Source organism: Neocloeon triangulifer, unplaced genomic scaffold, assembly GCF_031216515.1.
Source record: "Neocloeon triangulifer isolate White Clay Creek 2 clone unplaced genomic scaffold, ASM3121651v1 ptg000012l, whole genome shotgun sequence".
NCBI lineage: Eukaryota > Metazoa > Arthropoda > Insecta > Ephemeroptera > Baetidae > Neocloeon > Neocloeon triangulifer.
This window is the reverse complement of record NW_026775554.1, coordinates 17,954,617-17,976,699: the sequence shown is the minus strand read 5'-3', so window position 1 is coordinate 17,976,699 and position 22,083 is coordinate 17,954,617. Positions and strand designations below refer to the sequence as shown.

Genomic DNA, 22,083 nt, shown 5'->3' with positions numbered 1-22,083 from the left:
GTGAAATCTCTTTCTAATTTGGTTGCTTTAATCTTACCATGGCATATCCATCGTCTATCCTTATAATTATTATATTTATTTTAAAACTTCATAATATATTTGAACAATGGAACATCTTATAATTGATCACTCTATCTTAATAAAGCATAGAAATTTAAGAATTTTATAAAAGAAGCTATGTCGCTATTGTCATCACAAAATGTAAATTCTATATTTAGACACATCTACAAACATCGCAAGCCTTTCAAAAAAACATTTGCGACTTCTTTCCATTAATTGAATTATTTTGATAAATTTTTACAATAATGATTCTAGCTGGAATTGGAAATTTACCAAATTTCTACAACACGAATGGGGGAGAAATTAATCTTTTATATAGAATTTGACTTGCCTTTTTGATTTTGTATGCTTTGGGTGAGATCGACGTCAGAAAGTTATTCCACTCTGTAAATAAATCGGATTATATCTTCGCAGTTAACTCCTCGGTCTGGCCCAATTTGCAAAGCCCTTGGCCAATTTATTCATCTCTAGTGCACTCACATAGTAGTGCATTTGCAGCCGGGCAAAAAACTTTCAGCGCTAGTTCAAGAGTCCATTTCCCGCAACAGCTTTTCACCACTACACATGCAGTACATCGGAAACCAATACACTTTCCAGTGCACGGATGGCGAGAAGAAGAAGTCACTTGACACATTCGTCTACCTCAATCAGCGCCATGTTTGTTTCAAATGCTTTTTGCACAGAAACTAAAATTCATATACAGCAAAAGCTTTGATGTTTCCCCAACGGGGAGAAAGAAAAAAAGCGAGAGAATTACTCGATCACAAGGAGCGAGTGCACTTTTCGTTTTAAGAGAAAAAAAATCAAAGGGGTTGTGAAAAATATTTTAATAATAATTCAGCCGTCGCTCACTTCTTCGGTATTCAGAATCGTGCTCAGTGGTGAGTAGAGTGAGTAGTGCGCTCCTTTTGTTACAAAATTATCGATTCGCCCGCTTTTGTGCGTTGTTGGCACACAATGTGAGAGAGCGAACGTGCGGCAGAGAGAAAACGGCCGTTGCGGTATTACATTGATGGGATATTGACATGTAATTGGGCGGAAAATTTATAAGATATGAAAAAGACACAAGCCTAAGCGAGCAGGGATGCCGCCGGATGGAAACATCAAAAGGATTTACGCTCTTTTTTCGGCGGCGCTCCGAGAGGAGAAAAAAGAAGTGTCTGTTTGTTCTGGTGGCAGTGGCTCATCTATCTGTCTGTCTATTGTGCTGCTGGCTTTCCGACAAATGTTGGAGAACGGACGGACGGGTCCTGCCGAAATGAAATTTATATCAAAAGAGCGAGGCTGTGGCCCGCCCGCAAGAGAAAATAATGAATGACGTGCAGGACCGAAAGTCACTTGGGCAAATATTAGGAGTTCTCCTCATTATGTTTTTGTAATGAAATGAGCCAAAACTATTCTCCAAATGAATTAATTTTTTATTTTATATTAGATATAAATTGTATAAGGAGGAGTGAGAGAAAATTTGTATTTCCTTTATCTCCAGCAAAAATAAAATTTTCAAAAGAATTTCTCATGAAAGCTCAAAGGTTTTTAACATGTTAGGGTGAACCTGAAGCGGCTGAAGCCTTTATATTTTTAGCTTTTAATTCTGGAAACGGCTAAACTAAATTATGAATATCAGCTTGATAATTTCAGATAAAATGCAACTAAAATATTCATACAATTTAATAAGGTTTATCGCAATTTCTTACAAATAATTTAAGATTGATTGCTAATAAATAATAATAAAAAATTATATACAGTTCATATAAATCTTTTAACAATTTACAGTTTTGAACTCATGAAATACATAAATACTTAGGATTAATTGAGAGAAGTTTGGAACCTCTTAGGGCTTCTTGCTCAAAGCATACACAAGAATAATTTTATCTTTTAATATTATAATGAATTAGAATTATCAATGTACATTTAGTAAACTAACACAATCTACTTCAAATGAGGAAAAACGAGCATGCAGAAAAATTGGCAAATATCCCGTAGTTACATAATGGCAAAATTCTACATTGGCCAATATATATAATACTAAAAAATTTAATCAATTAATAATTTTTTATCAGCTTGTTGCATTAAGCCAAGCAGATTACGATTATTTGTTGATGCATAAATATTTAGGTATAATTATTACTTTTATATACATTTACTAAAATAATGTTTAAATATATGAAAATTTAGACTTAAATTGTAAATATTTATTTTAAATTAAATTATAGTAAAAATTTATTAAAGTTATACTTTAATTTTTTTAAATATATTTATTTATTTGAGCTGTTCCTCACTTGATAATGATAAGATGATTTTTTCATACTGCTCTTTTGTTAAATGTTATTGAACATCATACTTAACCGTTTCATAATTTATATTATTCAAAATGACTTCTTGATTTGGTAATATGATTTTTTTTTATCTATCTTTATTTCCTTTAAAGAGCCATAAAAAGCAACACAAGATTTGAAAAATGAAAATTCCTGCATCATTCATTGGGTGAATTCTATCTAGTCTATTTATTTAGGTTTTGTTGACAGGTGTGTTGTTTTGGTTGTGCATTAGTCACGCTAAACAAAATCGTATCGCCAGGATTAAGCCAGTTTACGAAATTCCGGCCTTTTGGACGAGATTCCTTGCATTTCATCGAGGCAATCCACCTCGTCCAAACACACTCGCCCATAAATCTCGCACTCTCAAAAGTTGGCCTCGGCTGGCACGTGTCTCGCACGCAAGCAGACGCCCCGAATAATTAACACCCCGATCAGCCCCTGATTATTCGCATTGCGCCGCTCTCTGGATTTCCGCCGGCGTTGTGCCGCCGAGAGATGTCTCGACTAGATAAGACGGCAAGAAAAAGCAGCGGCGGTGCGTGAATCTTTAATTGGCCCTCGCTGCTGCCGCTGCTTCTGCCTAACTTTAGAAATTTATTCGGTGCGTCTGCTCGTTAGCTGCCGCTAACTCAAACAATGACATTATTCCGGCGGCGAGCAGGAAAAAAGCGAATCGGCCCCTTAATGAAGGTGATTTGGCCCCGCTCGCACAGGAGCTAGAAGATTGTTTGAATTTCGGGCCGGCAGCCTAATCACGGACACCGGCTGGAACTTCTTTCTTCTTTTCTCGATTTGTTCTACCATGATTAATGGGAAGACGAGCCAAAGGAGAAAAGCAGCGAACGGATTCCAACTTTCTCTCGAGCAGTCTGCGCTCTTCTTACTCTGCGTGGAGGAAGAACATGAGCTCCTTGGCGATAGGCAAAGTGCCGGTCATTGAAAGTCCGGCAGGTTGCATAACTGCCACGGCGAACACCGCATTTTACAGAGAAATTGGCACAGGATGGCTTATATACGAAAGGAAAAAAAGTATAAATTATTTTAAATAAAAATTTGATAATTTGATCACAAAAATGTTTTTTGAATTTTTAGAACAAAATTTTGAAATGTAGAATCAGCAACAAAAGGGACCATTTCTAGCTTAAAGTAGCAATAAATTACAAATAATTTTTAATTATTAGGCTTTCAGTTATACCTGAAATATAATATTGGTGATACTCTGTGAGTACATAAAAATTGTAGTAATAATAATCAAATCATGAATTATTTAAAATGTATTTTTGAAACAACTGTCTTATAATCACTTATTATTTAATTTACAAGAATTCATTTTAGACACTTGGTCTTTTAATTTCTCAAGTAAACTTCAGGACAAATGTGATAATCAGTAAATCACGGTAAAAGCATTTTAATTTGAATTTAAAAACGTTTGTGCGTATCAGAAATGAAAAATCAACTGAAACTGAATCTTTTTAGGTCAGGCATTTCGCCCTGTGCCGGCATTCGATTGAGCGTCGATCCACTTGATGCGCACAGAATATCAAACGGAGCACTCTCGACGGTCGAGCATTTTTGAAAAAGAGCAACATGAAAGCGCAGGCCGACGATCAAAAAGCACAAATGAGAGAGCGCGGCGTGCGTATTTAATCAAATATTGGCGCTCGCCCGCGTTTTCGCCACAATCAATCAAGCTCTGCGCTGGGAGAGCACCTGCTTAACGTCGCAGCGATATCGAATTAAGGCTGCTCATTCTGGCGCTAAACTGCTTATTAAGCGGTGCAATCTTTGAAGACTCCCCGAGGAGGGCGAGCGAAGAAGAAGAAGCTCTCTAACTCATCTCAGCAATAAGGCGGCGCGCGATATTAAGCAAAGTGCCGTAATTAGGATCGCGTTATGCGCCTTTAATAATATCCTCCGCCGTCTTGCAAATTAATTTTCCGACCAGCAATTTATATACGCGCGTTTTAATTTCTCTGCTCTCTCTGTGTGTTGCGGAGACTAGCTTTTTATATTTTGTTCCCACTGCTTTGTATTTATTGCAGTGGAAAGAAGCAGATGTGCCGTAAGTCAGCCCCGCGTATTTCCACTCTCATTTTTGCTCTCTCTGCGCACAGCGAAACAAAGTTTGCATCTAACTCTTTTGCTTTTATTAAATGTTACGACTTCAGCGGCCAGTCTGTTGCTTTGCTGTAGAAAAAGCACATCGTGCTGAGGCTAATATAGAGTCGTAGACTCGGAGCCATAAGTATCGTGTATTGTTAGCTGAAATAGAAATGGGTGGTGAGAGTATTCCCGTGGCTTATTTATAATTACTTTCTAAATTAAATTATACAACAATGTGTATATATCTTTGTTTAATCATGATTTAAATTTTCACTTCATAGATTATTGTTCAATTATCAGATATAAGATTATTCTTATTATTAATGGCACCGGCTGAACAGATCGGAATAAATTAATTTCTGAATAATGTCAACACTTTGAATGTATATCACTGTAATATATGAACTCAAATTTGAATAAAAGTTTTGTGCGTAATTTTTTTTATTTACTCTTTTTGCTGGTCATTTCAATTAATTGTAAAACGTGATTATAATATAAATTTGAATTAATATTTTAAATGAAAATAAATATTATAAATTGTTTGAAAAAAGTTTATAAAGTTAAATGAAAAAGTTTTTAAACTAAAATATAAAATTGAAATTGATTTTAATTAAATTATCAAATACAAAAGTTACAATTCCGAATTTGAAGAAACAGGCAGAAACTATTGCAAAAAAAGAAAAAAAAAAAAACAAGTTGATAATAAAACGCGAAGAGAGCCTTAGTAAAAAAGCAAAAAGCTCCACGCTGATGGGCATATGTGAAAATTTTCTTTAAAGCTCTTAAATTATGAATTAATATGAAATAAACTTGCATTTCACGTTATTTTGCACTAGATATCGATGGAACAAATAGTGCCTACAAAATGACTTATTTTCCAATGGCATAAAAAGATCGTGTGTTTAATATGTGGAAAAGCACAATCTGATCCTGCACGCAGATTCGCATTTTTCCCATTCATCCAAAATTCAGGGCTCAAATTTTTGCCACACAATATAAAAGCTGGCCACAAAACGGACGCAATAAAAGCTCTTTATTCGCTTTATTTCGACGCCAGAAAAATAAAACAAACAGCCGTGCTTTTTCCCTCTCGTCGCCGCCACCGCTGCTGGATTGAGTGTGGAACAGCAAAAATCGCGCGCGTATGTGTGCATAGCCTGTGCCTCTCTCACTCACTTCACAGGACGACTAACTAAAACTGTGTGTTTGTTCCTATTGATCCATCTGCCAGAGATTATATAAATAAACTCGCTCTGCGGCCGCGATGCACAATGGCCATTGTTGCTTTTTGCCGCGCGTACTCTCACAATAGTTTGCTAATGGCAAACCAACCGGATAACCGACTGGGGCTAGAATTTTAATTGCGGCCGTCGCTTCATTCAGCACTTTCTATGCACATCCGCAAACATGCAATATCACTAATAATCCAATTATTAAGTTTATTTTTCAAAAAATGAATGATTAGGTAGTTGATCTGGGCATCAGATTTTTTATTTTATTTTACACCAACATGTACTCAAAAAAATATTGCTTTAGTAATATTCCAGGCAATCTTTTACAAATCTTCAAAAAAATAATAGATTTTTTATTCTGTTTTATTATACACAAATTAAAAATAAAATTCTTTGCTTGAAATTAATATAAGATATAAGTGACAACTTTATTGATAAAATTGTATTTATCTCTCCTTTCTTTCAGGTACATTATTATGACCAATTAATTAACAGAATCATTAACATTTGGAGATCCCCTGTAAATTTGGAACGAGCTAATGATAATTGATTGCAATAATATGAATAGCAAGAAATCCATCAAAATATTTATAAAAAAAAAATTAATATACAACATCAAAACATTAATTGGGTGCTCTGTCATTTACATGCTTATATTATATGATTAATAGATAAATTAAGTAAATTATAATAAAATATTCTTTATTGAAAAAGCATGTTAAAGAGAAAAAATTAATATACGTATTTTAATGCAAATAAAAAATTTGATTATAATTCTGTGAAAGCAAACAATTATTAATATTGTCCTCTCATATATATATTTAAAAAAAGGCATGCAGTTGAAAAGTAATACTAAACATACAGGGAAAAAATGCCCAAATTGTATTTTTTGAAAAAAATAAATTAAAAAATAGTGTTTAGAAAGGAAATTTAATTCTGTGTGCATATCACTTAAGAAGATACAAATGCAAGTTATTAATTAATGAACTTAAGTCTTCATTTTCAGACTAGCACCAGTCTCTAAGGTTTCGCTTTCAATTGGTATGCAGTTCGCACGAGGGCGGCAGGAGGACATCTGTCACGAGAGACGGCAGTTCGAAGTAAAAAGTATACGCGTGAAAAATTATTAACAGCAACGGCAGGCAGAGAGTCTTGTGCTGGCGAAAGTGAGCACCAACGGCACCTTTTCGGTGCTCGGCTTCACAGTCGTTCTCCACCACTGGTGCAATAACAGGGGCGGACTGGTCGGGTGCACCGCCGCATCTTTCACTACCGACCCCACATACAAAACAGCTCTGGAAAGAAATTCTGCGGCTGCATGTAGCTCCCCCTCTCGCCAGATATTATACATCACAAAACGGAGCCTTTTGTATTCCCAAGTCACGTCGGCCAGATGGGCCACATCCTGAATCTCAAGATAACGTAAAATTGGATGCGAACATCCATGAAATATATTGGCAATCAATCGATTGCGAGCAAGCGCGCCTCTCTCGTGATATTTTCACGCCGAAAATCTTCTCCTTTGCATGCCGCCGGGCCTAGGCATAATCAACTTTCGCACGCCCGCACCTTTCCGCAAGGGGCAAAAAGTGACGAGAGGCATAATTAAGGAGGCGCTCGTAAACCGAATTACCGCCGAGCGGCGCTAAAAATAATACAAACTTCTTATCTCATCAACTCGCCCCTCTCGTTTTTTTTTTAAACTTTTCTCCTTGTACGCACTAATTAAAAGTTTTCGAGACTTGCTCTCTTTTCATGAGTAATTATTCTCCATTAATTTAGATTAAAATTTCATACTAATCTAAGTTTTAGGGCAGTTTTCCAAATTGAAAGCATTATAGGGCGGTATCTTCTTGATAGACCGCGGAATTTGTTTCCGAGGGAGTTTTTCACGCCACCATCAGTTATTTTCAGTCTTTACTGGAGGAGAAAATTGATAAAAGGAAGGGGTGTTGTGGCAAGTGATTAATTTTTTTCTCGTTTCAGCTCAATAGCAGATACACATTGTGGCACATCACGCGCAAAAATGACTTGCAAAGTCAATTTCCTTCCACAAGCTGCAGACAGGTAATAGTTTACATCCACCAGAAAAATGACTTTTTTTTAATTTGCTAAAGTAAGGAAGAAAATTGAAATATTTATTTTTTAAACTAGACCTATGACCTATCAACTTCAATTGAAATTAAATTATCCACAAATCATGTAATCCATTGAATTTGAATTTTGGAAAAAATAGCATTATTATAAAATCTTAAAATTTATTGGTAATGCACAACGTAAACATTTTTTCTAGCTTTTACGACCAATTTTTTTATTTTAGTTGACTAAATAATTACAATAATTGTTTTCATTTTAAGTTTGATCCACAATTGAGTGATTTTTTCCAAAAAAAAATTCTTTAAAATTTGATCCCCTCAATTACTAGATTGGAAAAAATCTGAAGACACATGTACAAATTGGGATTCAATTATTAATTCAATTTCATTTCCTTTTCAAAGAAGTGATCCAATTTCCTAATCCAGCGATATATGAATCAAAATATATACACTGCCTCTGCCAGGATTAATCCAGCGAAAATCGTATCAACTTTGGCAAGAACCACCATCCCTGATGCCGCAAACGGATAAACGGTGGCGGCCGTGGCAATAATTCATCATCCTCTAACAAAATCGCCGAAAAACAGCTTTTCAAACGCACGGCCTGCTTTGATCGAATCATCTCGAGATGGATGCTCGCCGGGCATAAATAATAAATGGTTTTATCAAGAAAAAAAGGGAAGAGGCGAATGATGCTGTTGGGCGGCAGGTGACCTGAGAAGGATCAGGGTTGCCCGTGGCAACCGAGAGGAAAACGAGAGGCTCGTCACAAAAAGCGAAACACGGCACGCATCGCGGATTAAACATTCTCCTGCTCTTACGAATTCGCAGCTAATCCTCCGGCGCTGCGTTTAAGTCTTTTGCACAACAACACGCGCAGCGAAGAGATTTCGCCTGCAACTATACACCCTATACGTATCCGCAAGGATTCTGGGAAAGCAGGGACTTCGAGGTTCGCCGAGCGTTCCAAAGCCGCCGCATCGAATTAAAAATAAATTAATGCAAACACAAAAGGCGAGAGCACCATAATGGAGTAGACGATCCACATTTCGGAAGAAAATACTCAACTTCCACGTTCTTGAGAATTATCTAATCTAAACTTATTGAATTTATTAGAGCAGAAATGATCTTACAGCTTAGTATAGAATATTACACAATAAATTACTTACAATTAAGACACTTTGCAACTAAATTAATGAACAATATTATATACCAAATTTAATAAAAAACACAATTTATTCATTTTTTTTATATTTCTTCATATTTAAATTTATATTCACAGTTAATTTTTTTCTGTCCGTAATAAATTGCTTTTACATTTACGAGTTCTACACAGAGAGTAAAATGTAAATTTAAAAATAATATAAAACTGAACTAGAAACTATTGTGTGTAGATTGAAAATCTGTAAATGACATTCACAGCATTTTTGGGATAGTACTTATGGTAAAATAATTACTTATTATTAATTTCTGTTTAATAATAGTATCATTTGACATTTATTACCCTTCATAATTATTTGAAACATTCAAAAACGTCTCATGAAATATAAAAGAAATCGTATAATAGTTAAAAATATGAAATTAGATATAAACAATAATTTATTTTGTCACATTAGAAATATTGATGTTTATTTAAGTTGCTCAGGTCTCCAAAGTTATCGATATTTTTTTCAAACTTCAGGAACAGAAATTTCTACAAAATTTGCGCAAATTTATGTTACAGTTCAGATAAAAAATAGCTCCAAATAATTCTAATTTATATTATTATTATTAGAATTTGCACAATTTCACCTTCAAATAAGATATTAAACGCATCGCAGAAACCTTTTTCAGGTGTTCCACTCTAATTGAAAAATTAAGTTTCACCCCACTTTGTGGCGAACAGTCACAAAAACGTCCATTCCGCGGCTGACACATTGACCAAATTAAAAGTTTTCGCGTTTTTCCAAACACGCACCCGGCAGGCAGGATTAAAAATGCACGACGCGTTCGCGGGAAAGAGAGATTAAAAAGGGCCAATTGCGAGAGCGCGGCGAGTTTTGATTGAATTAAAACCGGCGTGCGTCTGTTTGGCGGCCGGGGTGCCGCAGGTCGCGCGCGCGTCCTGCCAGGACGTGACCCTGCTGCCAATGCGCCAAAAACTGGCTGCTCCCATATGCTAATTACCCGGCCGCCGACACCGGCACCGCACGCGCCCAACTAAATAACCAAGCGATGCGACCCCGCCTGACGCGCCGCAACCGCGGAAATAACACCGACCGGCACAGACAATCGACACGAATATCGCCCTCGTAAACCTTTTCAATGGCCAAAGTGAAAACCCGCCGCGCTGCTTTTTGCGAACGAGCTCGGAAATTGGTCTGTTGGTGGCCACTATTAATTGATTTGAAATCGTTTTTCGTTCTTCAGGAATACTATTTTAATTCAAAGTTTCTTTTGTAAATATGAAAATTACTGAAAAAAGTGAATATCATAAGAGTCAATAATTATATAATCTTTATGAGAAATATTCCTATAAATTAGCTGTTCTGAAAAAAAATTGTCATCAATTTCCTAACTATTTCGCTTTATCACTAAAAATGAAAAATCTTTTGCCTTTCATGTAATGGAACCTTCTTATGAGTTTATGTTGAATTGAAAAAAAAAATATGAATATTTTTGCTCAATACTGTGTGGTACAAGATATTTATAAAATAATGAGAGCCATGAAAATGTTTGAAATTTTAACTGCATTAAATTTTGAATTTTATATTTAATTTCACACAAAATACTGATAAATGTTTGATTGAGAATATTTGTATTTTGCATTTCACTTCGAAGCATAATACCGTTAATAAGTTTAAATTATGATTTGTTATCCAGTAACCTATAATTTTTAAAGCTTTGTAATGTGAATATATAGAAAAAATCTGCTCGCACTGAGGAAGTCTAACGTTAGCAGTGTAAGTTTTGTCAAAATTATCCATGGTTTACATTATATTAAATGAGATTAATTAATAATTAAAAATAAATCAATTAGCTACCAAATGGGAGAAATAAAAAATATTTCACTTAAATAACTTGAAATAAGCAATAAAATTATAATATAAAAATATAATAATTTTTTGGAAACCGCTTCTAAATAAGTTTTAAATTTAAATATTTAAAAAAAATCAAGTGTATTACATTAAACTTTAATGCATAATAAATTTAACAAAATATTTATTTTATTTATAATTTTTCTTTGCAAGTTCAAAAATCTGGCTGCTTATATATTTGACAGCAGCATAATTGCATTTCGCAACATCTAACGTGTCCCGCGTCCTACCTTGTGGGCGTGTCCGGTGGTTCCCTTGTGTCCATGATCAGACGGCACGTGGTGCGTTCATGTCGGAGGGAGCACAGAGGTGTCCGCACCCGCGGCCTGACTGAGGAATACTGACTGCCTAATGGAGGGATCGGCGGCCGGCGGGTCGCGCGCCCGCCCGCCCGCTCCATCATCGATCAGAACGGAGCACGCGCCCCGTTATGGTGAACTTTATGAGTTAGTTTTCTCGCTCTCGCGCACTCGCTGCCTCCACATACTCTGCAATGCACCGAACGCACGCGGATAATGGATGGCACTGCACACTCGGCAAAGACGATTATTCATCAGCTCTTTGATTGAGAGACACCAGACCGAGCCTTTAATGGAACCAACACCGACTGCTTGATAATTTATTCAAACTCGATTTGCAGTTTGGCACTCAATTTCGATCACGCCGCTTCAAGGTGATTGGATTTTGATTTTACTGAAGTATAATGTTCTTCCCTGGTTGAAAATAATTTAAAATTAAGTGAGTGTGTAAATTGGGCCCGAATTATTTTCTCCTACCTTGAAACTATGTATTTTCACCGCTTGTTTATTACTGGTTTTTCTTACCTGAAACAAACAGAAAATAATTTGTGAGAATTTATTCATTATTAAGCAATACAAATGAGGCAGTTTTAAAAACAGACGTTTCAATTGCAGCAAATTTGACTTTCAAATTACAGACGTGATGCACTAATTATTACGTTAAGCTGCACGTCAGGAATGTATAATTAAAATCAGGGTTCTCATCAACGAAATTATGGCCTGCCCATGTTGCAGCACAGCACAATTATACAAAACTATTCAGCTTCTGGGTGAAATTATTCTGTGAGGGCACTGGGAATTCAAACTGCGGGTTATGAAATATAATCAAAATTGAATTTTAAAGGTTTGTCCATAGAATTGATTAATATCTTGTCCCTTAAATTACGAAAACAACAAATAAAGAGAAAGCAGTTTTTCAGCTCTAGCTAGTTTTTATTTAATTAAGTCTCTTAATATAAGCAAGTTGCAAAATATCATTAAAGCAAAGCTGTTTGATTTTTATTTTACAAACTGAGAAAACATGTTTTTATAATAAAAAGTCCTGAAATAGTTTTTGGTGATGTACAAAGTAAGCATGAATATTCAAGAGTTTTTTTAATATATAATTATTATTTTATAATGTAAAAATAAAATACTTAAAACATTTTAATTTTGAACAAAAGTGAAGTGTTGGTGGCGTAAAAAAATTGTAAAATTTGAATACTGCCAACATTTGATAAACTCAATCACTCAATGTGCTGCGTATTTCAATAGGTTCCTGTTGGGTTGGAACAACAATCACCGCATAAAGGTTATGTTTGGTTTTGCTGAAATTCTCAATGGACTAACATAATAGAGTGTTGGAATCATGAGCACAAAACTGATTTTCTCTGTAAATGCGAGTTTTAATTTATAAACAATTTTAATGTAAACATCAAAATCGATTCAAAGGTTAAATTTTAGCCAAAACTGACTTTTTACTGCATTTTCATTTTAAAATTGAGGAGAAATGTCAAAAATAAATGTTGATCGATTTTGACAGATAAAAAAAAGAATAAAGCAAGGGATAAAAACAATAAAATAAGAACCTGAAAAAGTATTTAAATTCCAAAACCCGCAAATTTCGAAAGCAGCCGACGCGAGCGAAGCCGTGAGTGAGTGACGGCTGAACATCCAGCGCAATATTAGACAAGTATGATGATGAGGGCCTCGACCGGGCAGATAAAACTGTTCGCATGGCCCTTGGCTGCCTACACATTTGGCTAATGCCCACCCTGATGGCTGTCACACACACACACGAATATTATTCGCCCGGCGAACGGGCGCGCGCGCCACCGGCCGACTTTGCAATTTCAGCGCTGAATGCACCGCAAGAATCCTTTGAGGGGACGCAAAAAGGACACTCTCAAGTAATGGGCCGACCATCGCAGACCGCCGGCTTTGTTTGTCTTGGCCCACAATTAGCAGTGACCACTTTGATCTCCACCAAATGCGAAACGTCGCTTTTTGCCGCTTTGTGTACAAATATTTCCGAATGCTAAATATTGGTATCACGGTCTAAAAATACATTTCAGAGACCAAAAGTTGATCATCGTTGAAAAATCAACACAACTTTGTTGAATTTGGTTTGCTTATAGAGAAAATCAACCGGAAATACTAGTTTGGTCATGCCATCAGATGTGAAGACGAAAATAGAGAATAAAAAACCGCCTATGCAAATGATTTCCCAGGATTTAGAGTAAAAAAAGTTTATTTATGAGGAATAACTGGCTATAGATTTAAAAAAAATCAGTTTAAGTACTTGGTTGGAAATAAAATTTATTCTGATAAAGGTAATAGAATAGTTATCATAAGTCGGGGCCTTTTTTTGGACTTCTCAAAAATAATTTATAAAATTATACAATTTTTTTTAATTTAATCTATTAGGTCTAAAAATAATTAATTAAAAACTGGAAGGGAAATTTCTTGCAAACACGGTGGTGGCTTTCAGCTTAAATAATTCCTACATCTTGATTGCGGGTGGCGTCAATTGAGACCGAAAGCTGTTTTCAAGCAGCGGAGGGGCTTTCAAATGCTTCAACCCCTGGGCCGAGTTGGTCGCTGCGGCGTTTGACTTATTCAAAAGTGCTGCGACTGCCGCTGAGAATTTGATTTGCATTTCAGGAATTTCCATACTAATGAGATAACTTTTCCAATAGATGTCAATGACAATCGAGCTGTTTTGGTAAAAACTCGAGTCCTTCTCCAGCGAGCAGAGGGTGCAATAATAATGACCCTGCAGGAATTTCTCTCACACTTTGCCGACCCCAAGTGTAGAGTGCGGACAAAAAGGGGTGAACCACTGATTTCTGTTCCGAGTACATTCAACTCAAATACCTAGGCGGTGATTTGTCAGCGTGGAGGAAAATAAAGCACTTGAGCAGCTGACGTGCTGCTTCGAGGAGCAAAAGCAAAGAGTCTTTTAATTAAGACGTGGCGCCCGATCGGATTTGTGCCGAGCTCGTTTTCTTTTTAATTAATCCAGGAAAAACATAATATTAGATACAAGACTAAAGTAAATACAAGTCGAAGTTGGTAAATATAATCAAAAGCTTGTTATTTATGAAAAATATTTTATAAAATAAACAAGATTTCTCCAGCAGATAACACTACTACTTGTAAGCGAGAAAAGTATGAATGGTTTCTTGTTACGTATCAACCACGCTTAATACGTAAAAAAAAATATTTTTTGTTAATAATATTTGATAATAAAAAAGGAATTTATTTGAACTAAATATGTATTTTTAATATATAAATAATTTTCTTGTGAAATTCAAATAATTTGTAAAATATCAATCAAATGAAGTAATGTTTAATGTTTAGTAATAAACATTAAACCCTCTCTTGGTCGTCCTTGTTTTGCAATTTTAACTGTCATAATCTGTGCTGGCATTGGGAAAAAATCTTTTACTTAAAATCTTCATTGCTTATATAGAAACAATTGAAATTTAAAAAAATTCACTTTTTTCATTACCCAATGTCAGATCAAATCCAAAAATTTCATTTTTGACGTGAAAAGTTAAAGAAATTTTGCATTTGGTTAAAAAGCTCATCTGACTAAACCTCATTTATATAGCCGAACTGAGAGACCAAAATTTTTTGAGTAATTATACTGCGTCCGTCGCTAAACGCTGCGTTTTAGTTGGAGAAACGTTGTTTGCTCGAATTTCCCCAATTACGTCGCTGGGTAATAAATTCAATTTGTCGTCGGCCATAAATTCAATCCGCCCCATTGCCTGATTGTGTAAAAAAAGTGCGGCTAACTAACTGTGACCGACCAACAAAGAGAAAGCGAGGGCCAAATAAAAAATCCGGCCACTTTTCTCCTCTCTTTTCCGCACTTAATTCTCGATCCCCGTATGAGGGACGCTCGCAAATAAAATGTATTGCGATAAGTGCTTCCTTCCATTTGGCCGGCCGTCGAAAGCCACCCCGAAAACACTCGCCCTGAACGTCTACTTACGGCCCCCGACTGCACAAAACTTTCTCCCCCTGCGCTTCTTTTCTTAATTCCTCGGCGCAAGAAATTCATCAGCGGCCAAAATGCGCTTCTTCAAATGCAAATTGCACCAAGCTAAGATGCGGGTGGCTCTCTTTTAATCTCTTTTTGATTGGCAAGCCCTGCGATGTAATTAATTTTTTCCTCTGAGAAGATCTCTTATTGTTTCTGCTCATTCCGCTAATAAAAACCCTAAATTTCATCATAAACTTTTGGATTGTACAACTTTAATTAAAATGGGCTTGAATTGTTTTTAAAATAAGAGAGCTCTTAAAGGGTTTCGTTTTTAGAAAACAAGTCTCTGGAATGTTTCTTCTCTATTATAAGCCTGATTGTTTTTTTTTTTCATTTTGATGAAAATAATCATTAATAATGTTATCATGTCTTACAATTAGAGGATTATAAATTCATTTACTTTATATTAAGATTGTTAATCTTGAAATGAATCATATTGAACTGTGCTAAGATATTATTATTATTTTTTTTGTATCAACCTTTAGTTTTATATTTAATTCTATTTATTCCATTTGTTTTTTAAACAAGATCATAATAAAATATATATTTTATCTTAATTTTTATATTTAGAAAAGAAGTATGATTATTTTTATCAAATTATTATTCAAATTGATTAGTAGTTTTATTTAACTGCATTAAATAAATATAATCCATTGCATTTTCCCAGAATTTCATGCAAGTAACCTATTACCTGCATTGTTTGCAACTGTTGATTGATGTATCATCAAATAAAATATTAATATCAGGTACACTTATAAAAGGAAATATTTGATCATTTTGAAATATTAAGAAAAATTTACAATCTAAATAATTATTTGTAGATGATTTTTTTATGGAATGCCATTCTCAAATACATGATGTTTTCTCTACGCTCAATAATATCAAGATAGTCTAATTTCTCCTCCTATTATTAAATGCTTTGAATAAAACTGCAGATTTAGGGCGCATAAGCATGGTCAGCACGTCGCATGTTCCCACCCGCAGAGATGGATTTAATAAAAGCGTCATGGGTCATTTGGCGCGGATTGGCCCTGATGAAGATTGAGCCGTCGAGCGAATCATGACAAAAATTGATAATTTCCATTAATGCGTCCATAAAAATGCTCGCAACGTCCGGCGCAGACAATTGTTTCAGCGTCGGCTGTAGTGCGAGCCAAATATATCGTCGACTATGAAACGGCTGGGGTCGGGGCAGACGAGGGGCCAGGTCAAATATATCACTCGGCATGGTCACCAAGCACTCTTGGGCCAAACCCAAGGGGTGGAAAACTAAGCGGAGCAGCTTTTGTGTCGGAAAACTGCTCCGGGGTTGCGCAGAGAATGGTCGAGGCGTTTTTATCTAATTGTAACTCGAACGTCTCTATTTTCTGTGTATTCCGTGTGTTTGCATATCCAAACTCCATCTTGGAAACGACCTTGAACCCCTTTGTCCTCATATTCGCCCGAAATTCGATACAACAAGATAGATAATGCGGGCTGCGTGTCGGCGTGGCAACCGGCAAAGTTCTCGCTTGTGCCACTTGAGTTAATTCAGCCGTCTGAAATTTCCCTCCGAGGAAAAAAAGAAAGGAGAGCAACTAATTTGAACTTAATGAGGCCATTCCTAGGCGCTTTGTAATTAAAACGAGTGGCCACCGGGGGCGAAGCATGAGAAGGCCTCATAAAAAGCGAGCCGATTTTCTGAGTTTTCAAATTAAATTATGTTCCTTGAGATGAAGGAGGCCCGAGGAAAAAGCTTGTTATCTCTAATTATTAAAAATTTCCACTCCTTGGCCTGCCTTCTAAATTTAAAACATATTTTTTTTTTTTTTTGTATTCTTTTTTCATTTCAACAATTTAATAAATTTTCTTCAATTATTTTGTTTTATAGTCCATTTTAATGGATGTTTTTTATTCAAAACTTCAGAACTGCGAATATTGTCAAGAAAAATAATTTTTGTGCTAATTCAAGTTAACTATTAAGTTTCTAATGAATTGGTTAATTGAGTAGATATAATTTGCAAGAGAAAATACATAAAATATTTTTTCAGAATCGTTTTGATATTTTAAGGCTTTCAAAATATTCAATCAATTATGTAAATATAATGCAAGTCTATAACTTGCACTAAAAACTTCTTGCATAAATCAGCTGGTGAATTTTTCCCGACACTGACTATCTAAATTTTTCCCCGCAAAACCTATGATAGTTTGTTCAATAGTCGGCGTGCTATATCTGGGCATGCGAATGCCAGCGGAAATCCACGGTCGTTGCAGAAAGCCAATAGCAGCCAGCTTGAGGCAGACCATTAGGGTTGGAGGTGGGTTGGGGGTGGGAAGCGGAGGCAGACAGAGGCAGTTGGCACCAGATGTTACCCGCGAGAAGTGCTGTTTGCCAAGGCGAAAAAGTGCGATCCGCCAGTCAGCCACTTAAACACGCGATATTCGCCGAGATTTTACTCGTGAAGTGCTTATTGCGGTACCAAAAATGATGATATTATGGATTTAACTTTGTTAGAGAAACACAAAAATAAAAATAAAATTTTATACTGATTGCAACATCATAAGGTTTTCCAAATTGAAAATTTGATTTTTTTTTTATGAATAGCGGGAAAATGTGCTTTATGTTTCTAAACAATTGGAGAATCTATATCCTCCTCCCCATGGATCTAGAAAATAAATCATATTATAGATACAATTTTTATAGTTCACGATCTTATATTAATTTTTTTAAATCGCCTCATTTAAGGAGCATAATTATTTTAAATACTAAATTCTTCTGATTTTGTGCTTTGCTCGGAACTTATTGTATATAAAAATGGCAAATCTCTTTGTTTTCAAAATGAAGCACCACACATTGTAACGGAAAGGATTTGCAATTGTGTCGGGATCAACCAAAGCACGGCTCAGAGAGCGGAAATAAAACATATGAAAACGTCAACCAGCATCGTGCATAATTATTCTCGCTGCTTGCGTGCTCTTTTGATCAAAACCGCCGCGCGTTCTTTTTGTTTTCTTTGTCCGCCAGCTGAAATTATTAAGCACGTATGAGGCTTAATTAAAATATATCCTTTGATACTCGCGCGAGACGCGGCGCGCACAAGGGCTACATCGCTAATCTCTGGCGGCTGTGCCGGTTGCATAAGCCGCTTAATTTCAGGCGCGCGCCAGTTCTTTTGTAATTCAATTTCGCCAATTTCACTTTTTTTCTTCCGCTCAAAGGAGGGAACTCTCGAGGGAGTTTGGCGGGTTTTCTCATTTCCTTCCTCAGCTTGACACGGCGAGATCTCGGCTAATTCGTAATTATGCAGTCAATTCAAGGGAGAGAGAGTTTGCTACGCCGCATTGATTGCCAAAAGAGACTGATTTGGAGAAAGAAAAATCCTTTCATTTAAATGAGGTGGAATTCAAGAGATGGAAAATTTTTGGTTAAATCTAAAAATAAAATTTAATTCATTTCCATGAAGTTACCGGAAACAATTATATAAAAAAAGAAATATCTGAATTTAGACCTATTCTAGATTTTAAATTATGAATAATGGAGATTCCAAACTTTTTAAAAGATTGCCAAAGATTTTTATAAAAATACATAACACATTAACTTTTATAATAATAATATTAGGTGACCTGTTGTAAAGACTCTCCTTTTCATCTCAACTATCAAGAGCTTATCTAACTTATACAAGTCAGGAAAGGAGAGGGCCCGATAAATTTGCATGTTGGTGTTATTACGCGGGGCAAGTGAAGACATGCAGGAAATGAAAAATTACTCCAGCAAAATGAGAGTTGCCATAGAAACAAAAACAGAGCAGAGAGAGTCGAGTCGAGCCACTCTTGACGCGGCTTTTCTCGCTTTAAGCAAGAAATGCACCCGTCAAACTTGATGCCTGTCCATTATTTATACAGCGCGACTTTATTTTTTCCCCAACTGCTGGCAAGCAAGCGAGGGTGCACACGCGTGTGTTATTGCCTCGGTGCGGCACGTTGCATACGTGACAGGGGCCAATACCGATGGATAAAGAAACGGTGTCTGCCTTTAAAAACCTCAAAAATATCAGTCGATCATTCTAAAACTACACAAAAATATATCAAAGTAACCATTTCAAAAGTTTATTTGCAATTGAAATTTGAAAATGATTTTTAATTTAGGTCAAAAGGCTATTTAAAATGTTTTCCATTCAAAGGATGTAATTTAAAAACAAAAATTAAATTAAACAAATTAGGCTTTTAGATGCCGTAGCACACAATTGCATCATGTTCTCGAGAGAAAATTTAGGAATGAAAATCATTTTTAAATTTAAACAAAATGTGATTTTAAACGATCATGTAGTAAAAAAGAGTTAAAGATAATTTCTTACTCTTCAAATGCGGCCTTTTTTTAAGGCAATTTGCTAACCGTAACCGAACAAACTGCCCAGGTCATTAATAAAGGGCATTTATCAATTTCCGAGACCTCTGGTGCTCCCGAAAAATTGCCGAAACATGGTGCGGCGGAGAAAGGGCAATCAATTATCGCGGCCTGGGTGCGATAAATTGGCCACGCGACTGACTTTTAGCTCGCAAAACACACAACCTGCCCCGTCGGTCCGCTTTCGGCTGCTGCGAAACCCGCCGCCGTATAATAGCTGCAGTGCTTGCTGTTATATTACCGGTTGGCCCCTCCCTATTTTTCTCCCAGGAGTGTCATCATTCATCGTGTAAGGGCCCAAATGTAACTACCACCGCCGTCGCACTGCTGCAGTGCCTGTGTTTTCAAATTACACATACAGGGCACACGCGCCACCTTTTGTCTCCGAGGTGTTGACTAAAATGGCTTTCGGTTGAAAAATCAAACCCCTCTGCGGGCAATAAACACTCGAAATAAACGGCCGACCCATTAAAATAGTTGGAATTGCGAGCTGCCGTAATTATGCTGTTGGATGGCGATGAGTAGCTATATTCGGAATCCATCAGTCCTTAAATGGAAATTTTAAACTGAATTTAAAATTTTACTTGTTCAATTCTATTATTCAAGGACAAAAATTGGGTTTTAATATACTTAAAAAAATTGGATAAACGAAAAAAAAGGAAAATGTGTCGTTACATAATAAACCTAATTGCAAATTTTATGAAGATTGAACGAAGCCTGGCAGAGGAAAGGAAAAAAATTAGATTTCAACCCCCTGAAATTGTCGCTGGTCGCAAATTCCATATCAATTGGTCAGCGTCATAAGACATTGTGATCTGGCCTGCACGATGCTCTTTCCCCACAAAATTGCAGAAAGCACTTGACGAAAAGTGAAGAGGCGAGCAATCAGCCGTCTGTAGAGTACACACACGGACACTAACTTACAGCCAAATGAAATAATTGATTTTGTGTGCGCCCGATAATCCCTGTCTCCTTTTTATTTGCAGTCTAGGGAGATAAATTAGAGGCAATTAAGAAGTGCAATTTCACCAGAAAAGCAGCGAGCAGGTTCTCTGCAGATGGCTCAATTGAAGCCAAGAATTAACGGCAGCACTGCGCTCGGGCCAGACGCCGAGAGGGGCGCGCGACGGGGACGAGAGACTTCGCAAATAAACTGCACCCTTGAGCAAATTTAACGTGTGGCTAAATTGCTTTCTCGTTTCCGACTGTATCAATAAATTTGGTTTGCGCTATTCTTCAATCTTCAATTATGATGGATAGTTCCTGTTTATTTCTACACTATTATTGGTCAGGTTATAGCGCTCAATATTTGTGTCTGATTATTACATATTACGGTATTATCCGAATTTAAATTGAAAATTTCAATATTGATCAAATAATAATATCACAAAATTCTTCGTCGGTTTAACCAGTGCTTATCACCAAAATTGTTGAATTCAATTTTCCAAGAGTATGACTTGAGTAGAATAAATAATAATAATCTATAAACTAATTTTTGTAGAACAAAGTATTAAACGGTAATATTAATATACAATTAATTTTGAATATTTGAAATTTTGTTTAAAAACAAAATAAAATAATTGCTAATTTGAATAATAAAATTAAAAAAAATTATCTAGTTAAATTCTATGCCAAAATATTATTAACTAAATATTTTTTTAAAATTATTTACTACAAATTTTTAGTAAAAAATCATAAAAAAATTTAAAAATAGCCTAGAGCACCCCACGTGGGCTCTCTTGAGAATAAAACGTTGGGCCAAAAAGAAAAAACTAAAACACTCCTTCCTCAATCCATCAAATTTGATCGGTGGTGTGCGCACGCGGCTTGATTAATGTCACTCCCTCAACGAGACAAGTCAAAACAAACCGTGAAATCCTGACCCACATGCTTCTCGTTGCCGCTTTTTATACCCGGCAAAACGCGAAGATAATTAAATCAATTCTTCATCCCCTGTCTATTCCGGGCCGAAGCAAGAAATCGCTGATTTGACAAACGACTCTTTGAATATAATAAATGACTCGAAAAAACACCCAGCAGCTCCAGTTCGCTTTTGATCTTTTGAAAATCATACTGTTCGAAAGTTGAATAAACGAATCGTGGCCAAGGATGATTATCTCTCTCGGCGTGGAATATGGTGGCAAGAGGCAGGTGATCAATCATGTTCGCGTGACGGCAGGTCAGGGTTCTCAAACTACCTAACTGCACCGCGAGTGTTAAATGTGTTCGCCGGCCGAACGAGAGCGAAACGTGCGCACATTGTTGTATGTGTGCCGAGATTGACATCGCGGGCGGTGAAAAATCGAGCAAGCCGCGCGCGTTTATCGCACATTTGGCGCCAGCTAAACTCACGATTGGCCCATAAATAAGAGCAGCGACTACTAATTGATGTGCGTCGAATCATTGACAGGCGCCCGGCAGAGGTGGCAAAACAGCTGTTGACCTGCTCTCTGACAAAGAAAATTCATCACGGCGTTTGAT

The 22,083-nt window shown here is 36.2% G+C and overlaps 1 protein-coding gene across 2 annotated transcripts in view; it reads right to left on the bottom strand.

Annotated features, from left to right (window-relative positions):
- The window catches only part of LOC132197074 (kinesin-like protein CG14535), a 215,579-nt gene that overhangs the window by 82,410 nt on the left and 111,086 nt on the right, over window positions 1-22,083 (bottom strand). Inside the window, exon 1 of one of the 2 annotated variants that reach the window (XM_059620123.1) lies at window positions 11,117-11,189. The exons of the other annotated variant lie outside the window; for it this stretch is intronic. Within the exon in view, the coding sequence (XP_059476106.1) occupies window positions 11,117-11,151 (35 nt within the window). The 5' untranslated portion in view covers window positions 11,152-11,189. Of the gene's footprint in view, window positions 1-11,116; window positions 11,190-22,083 lie in introns of those variants that run through there. 2 annotated transcript variants of the gene reach the window in all.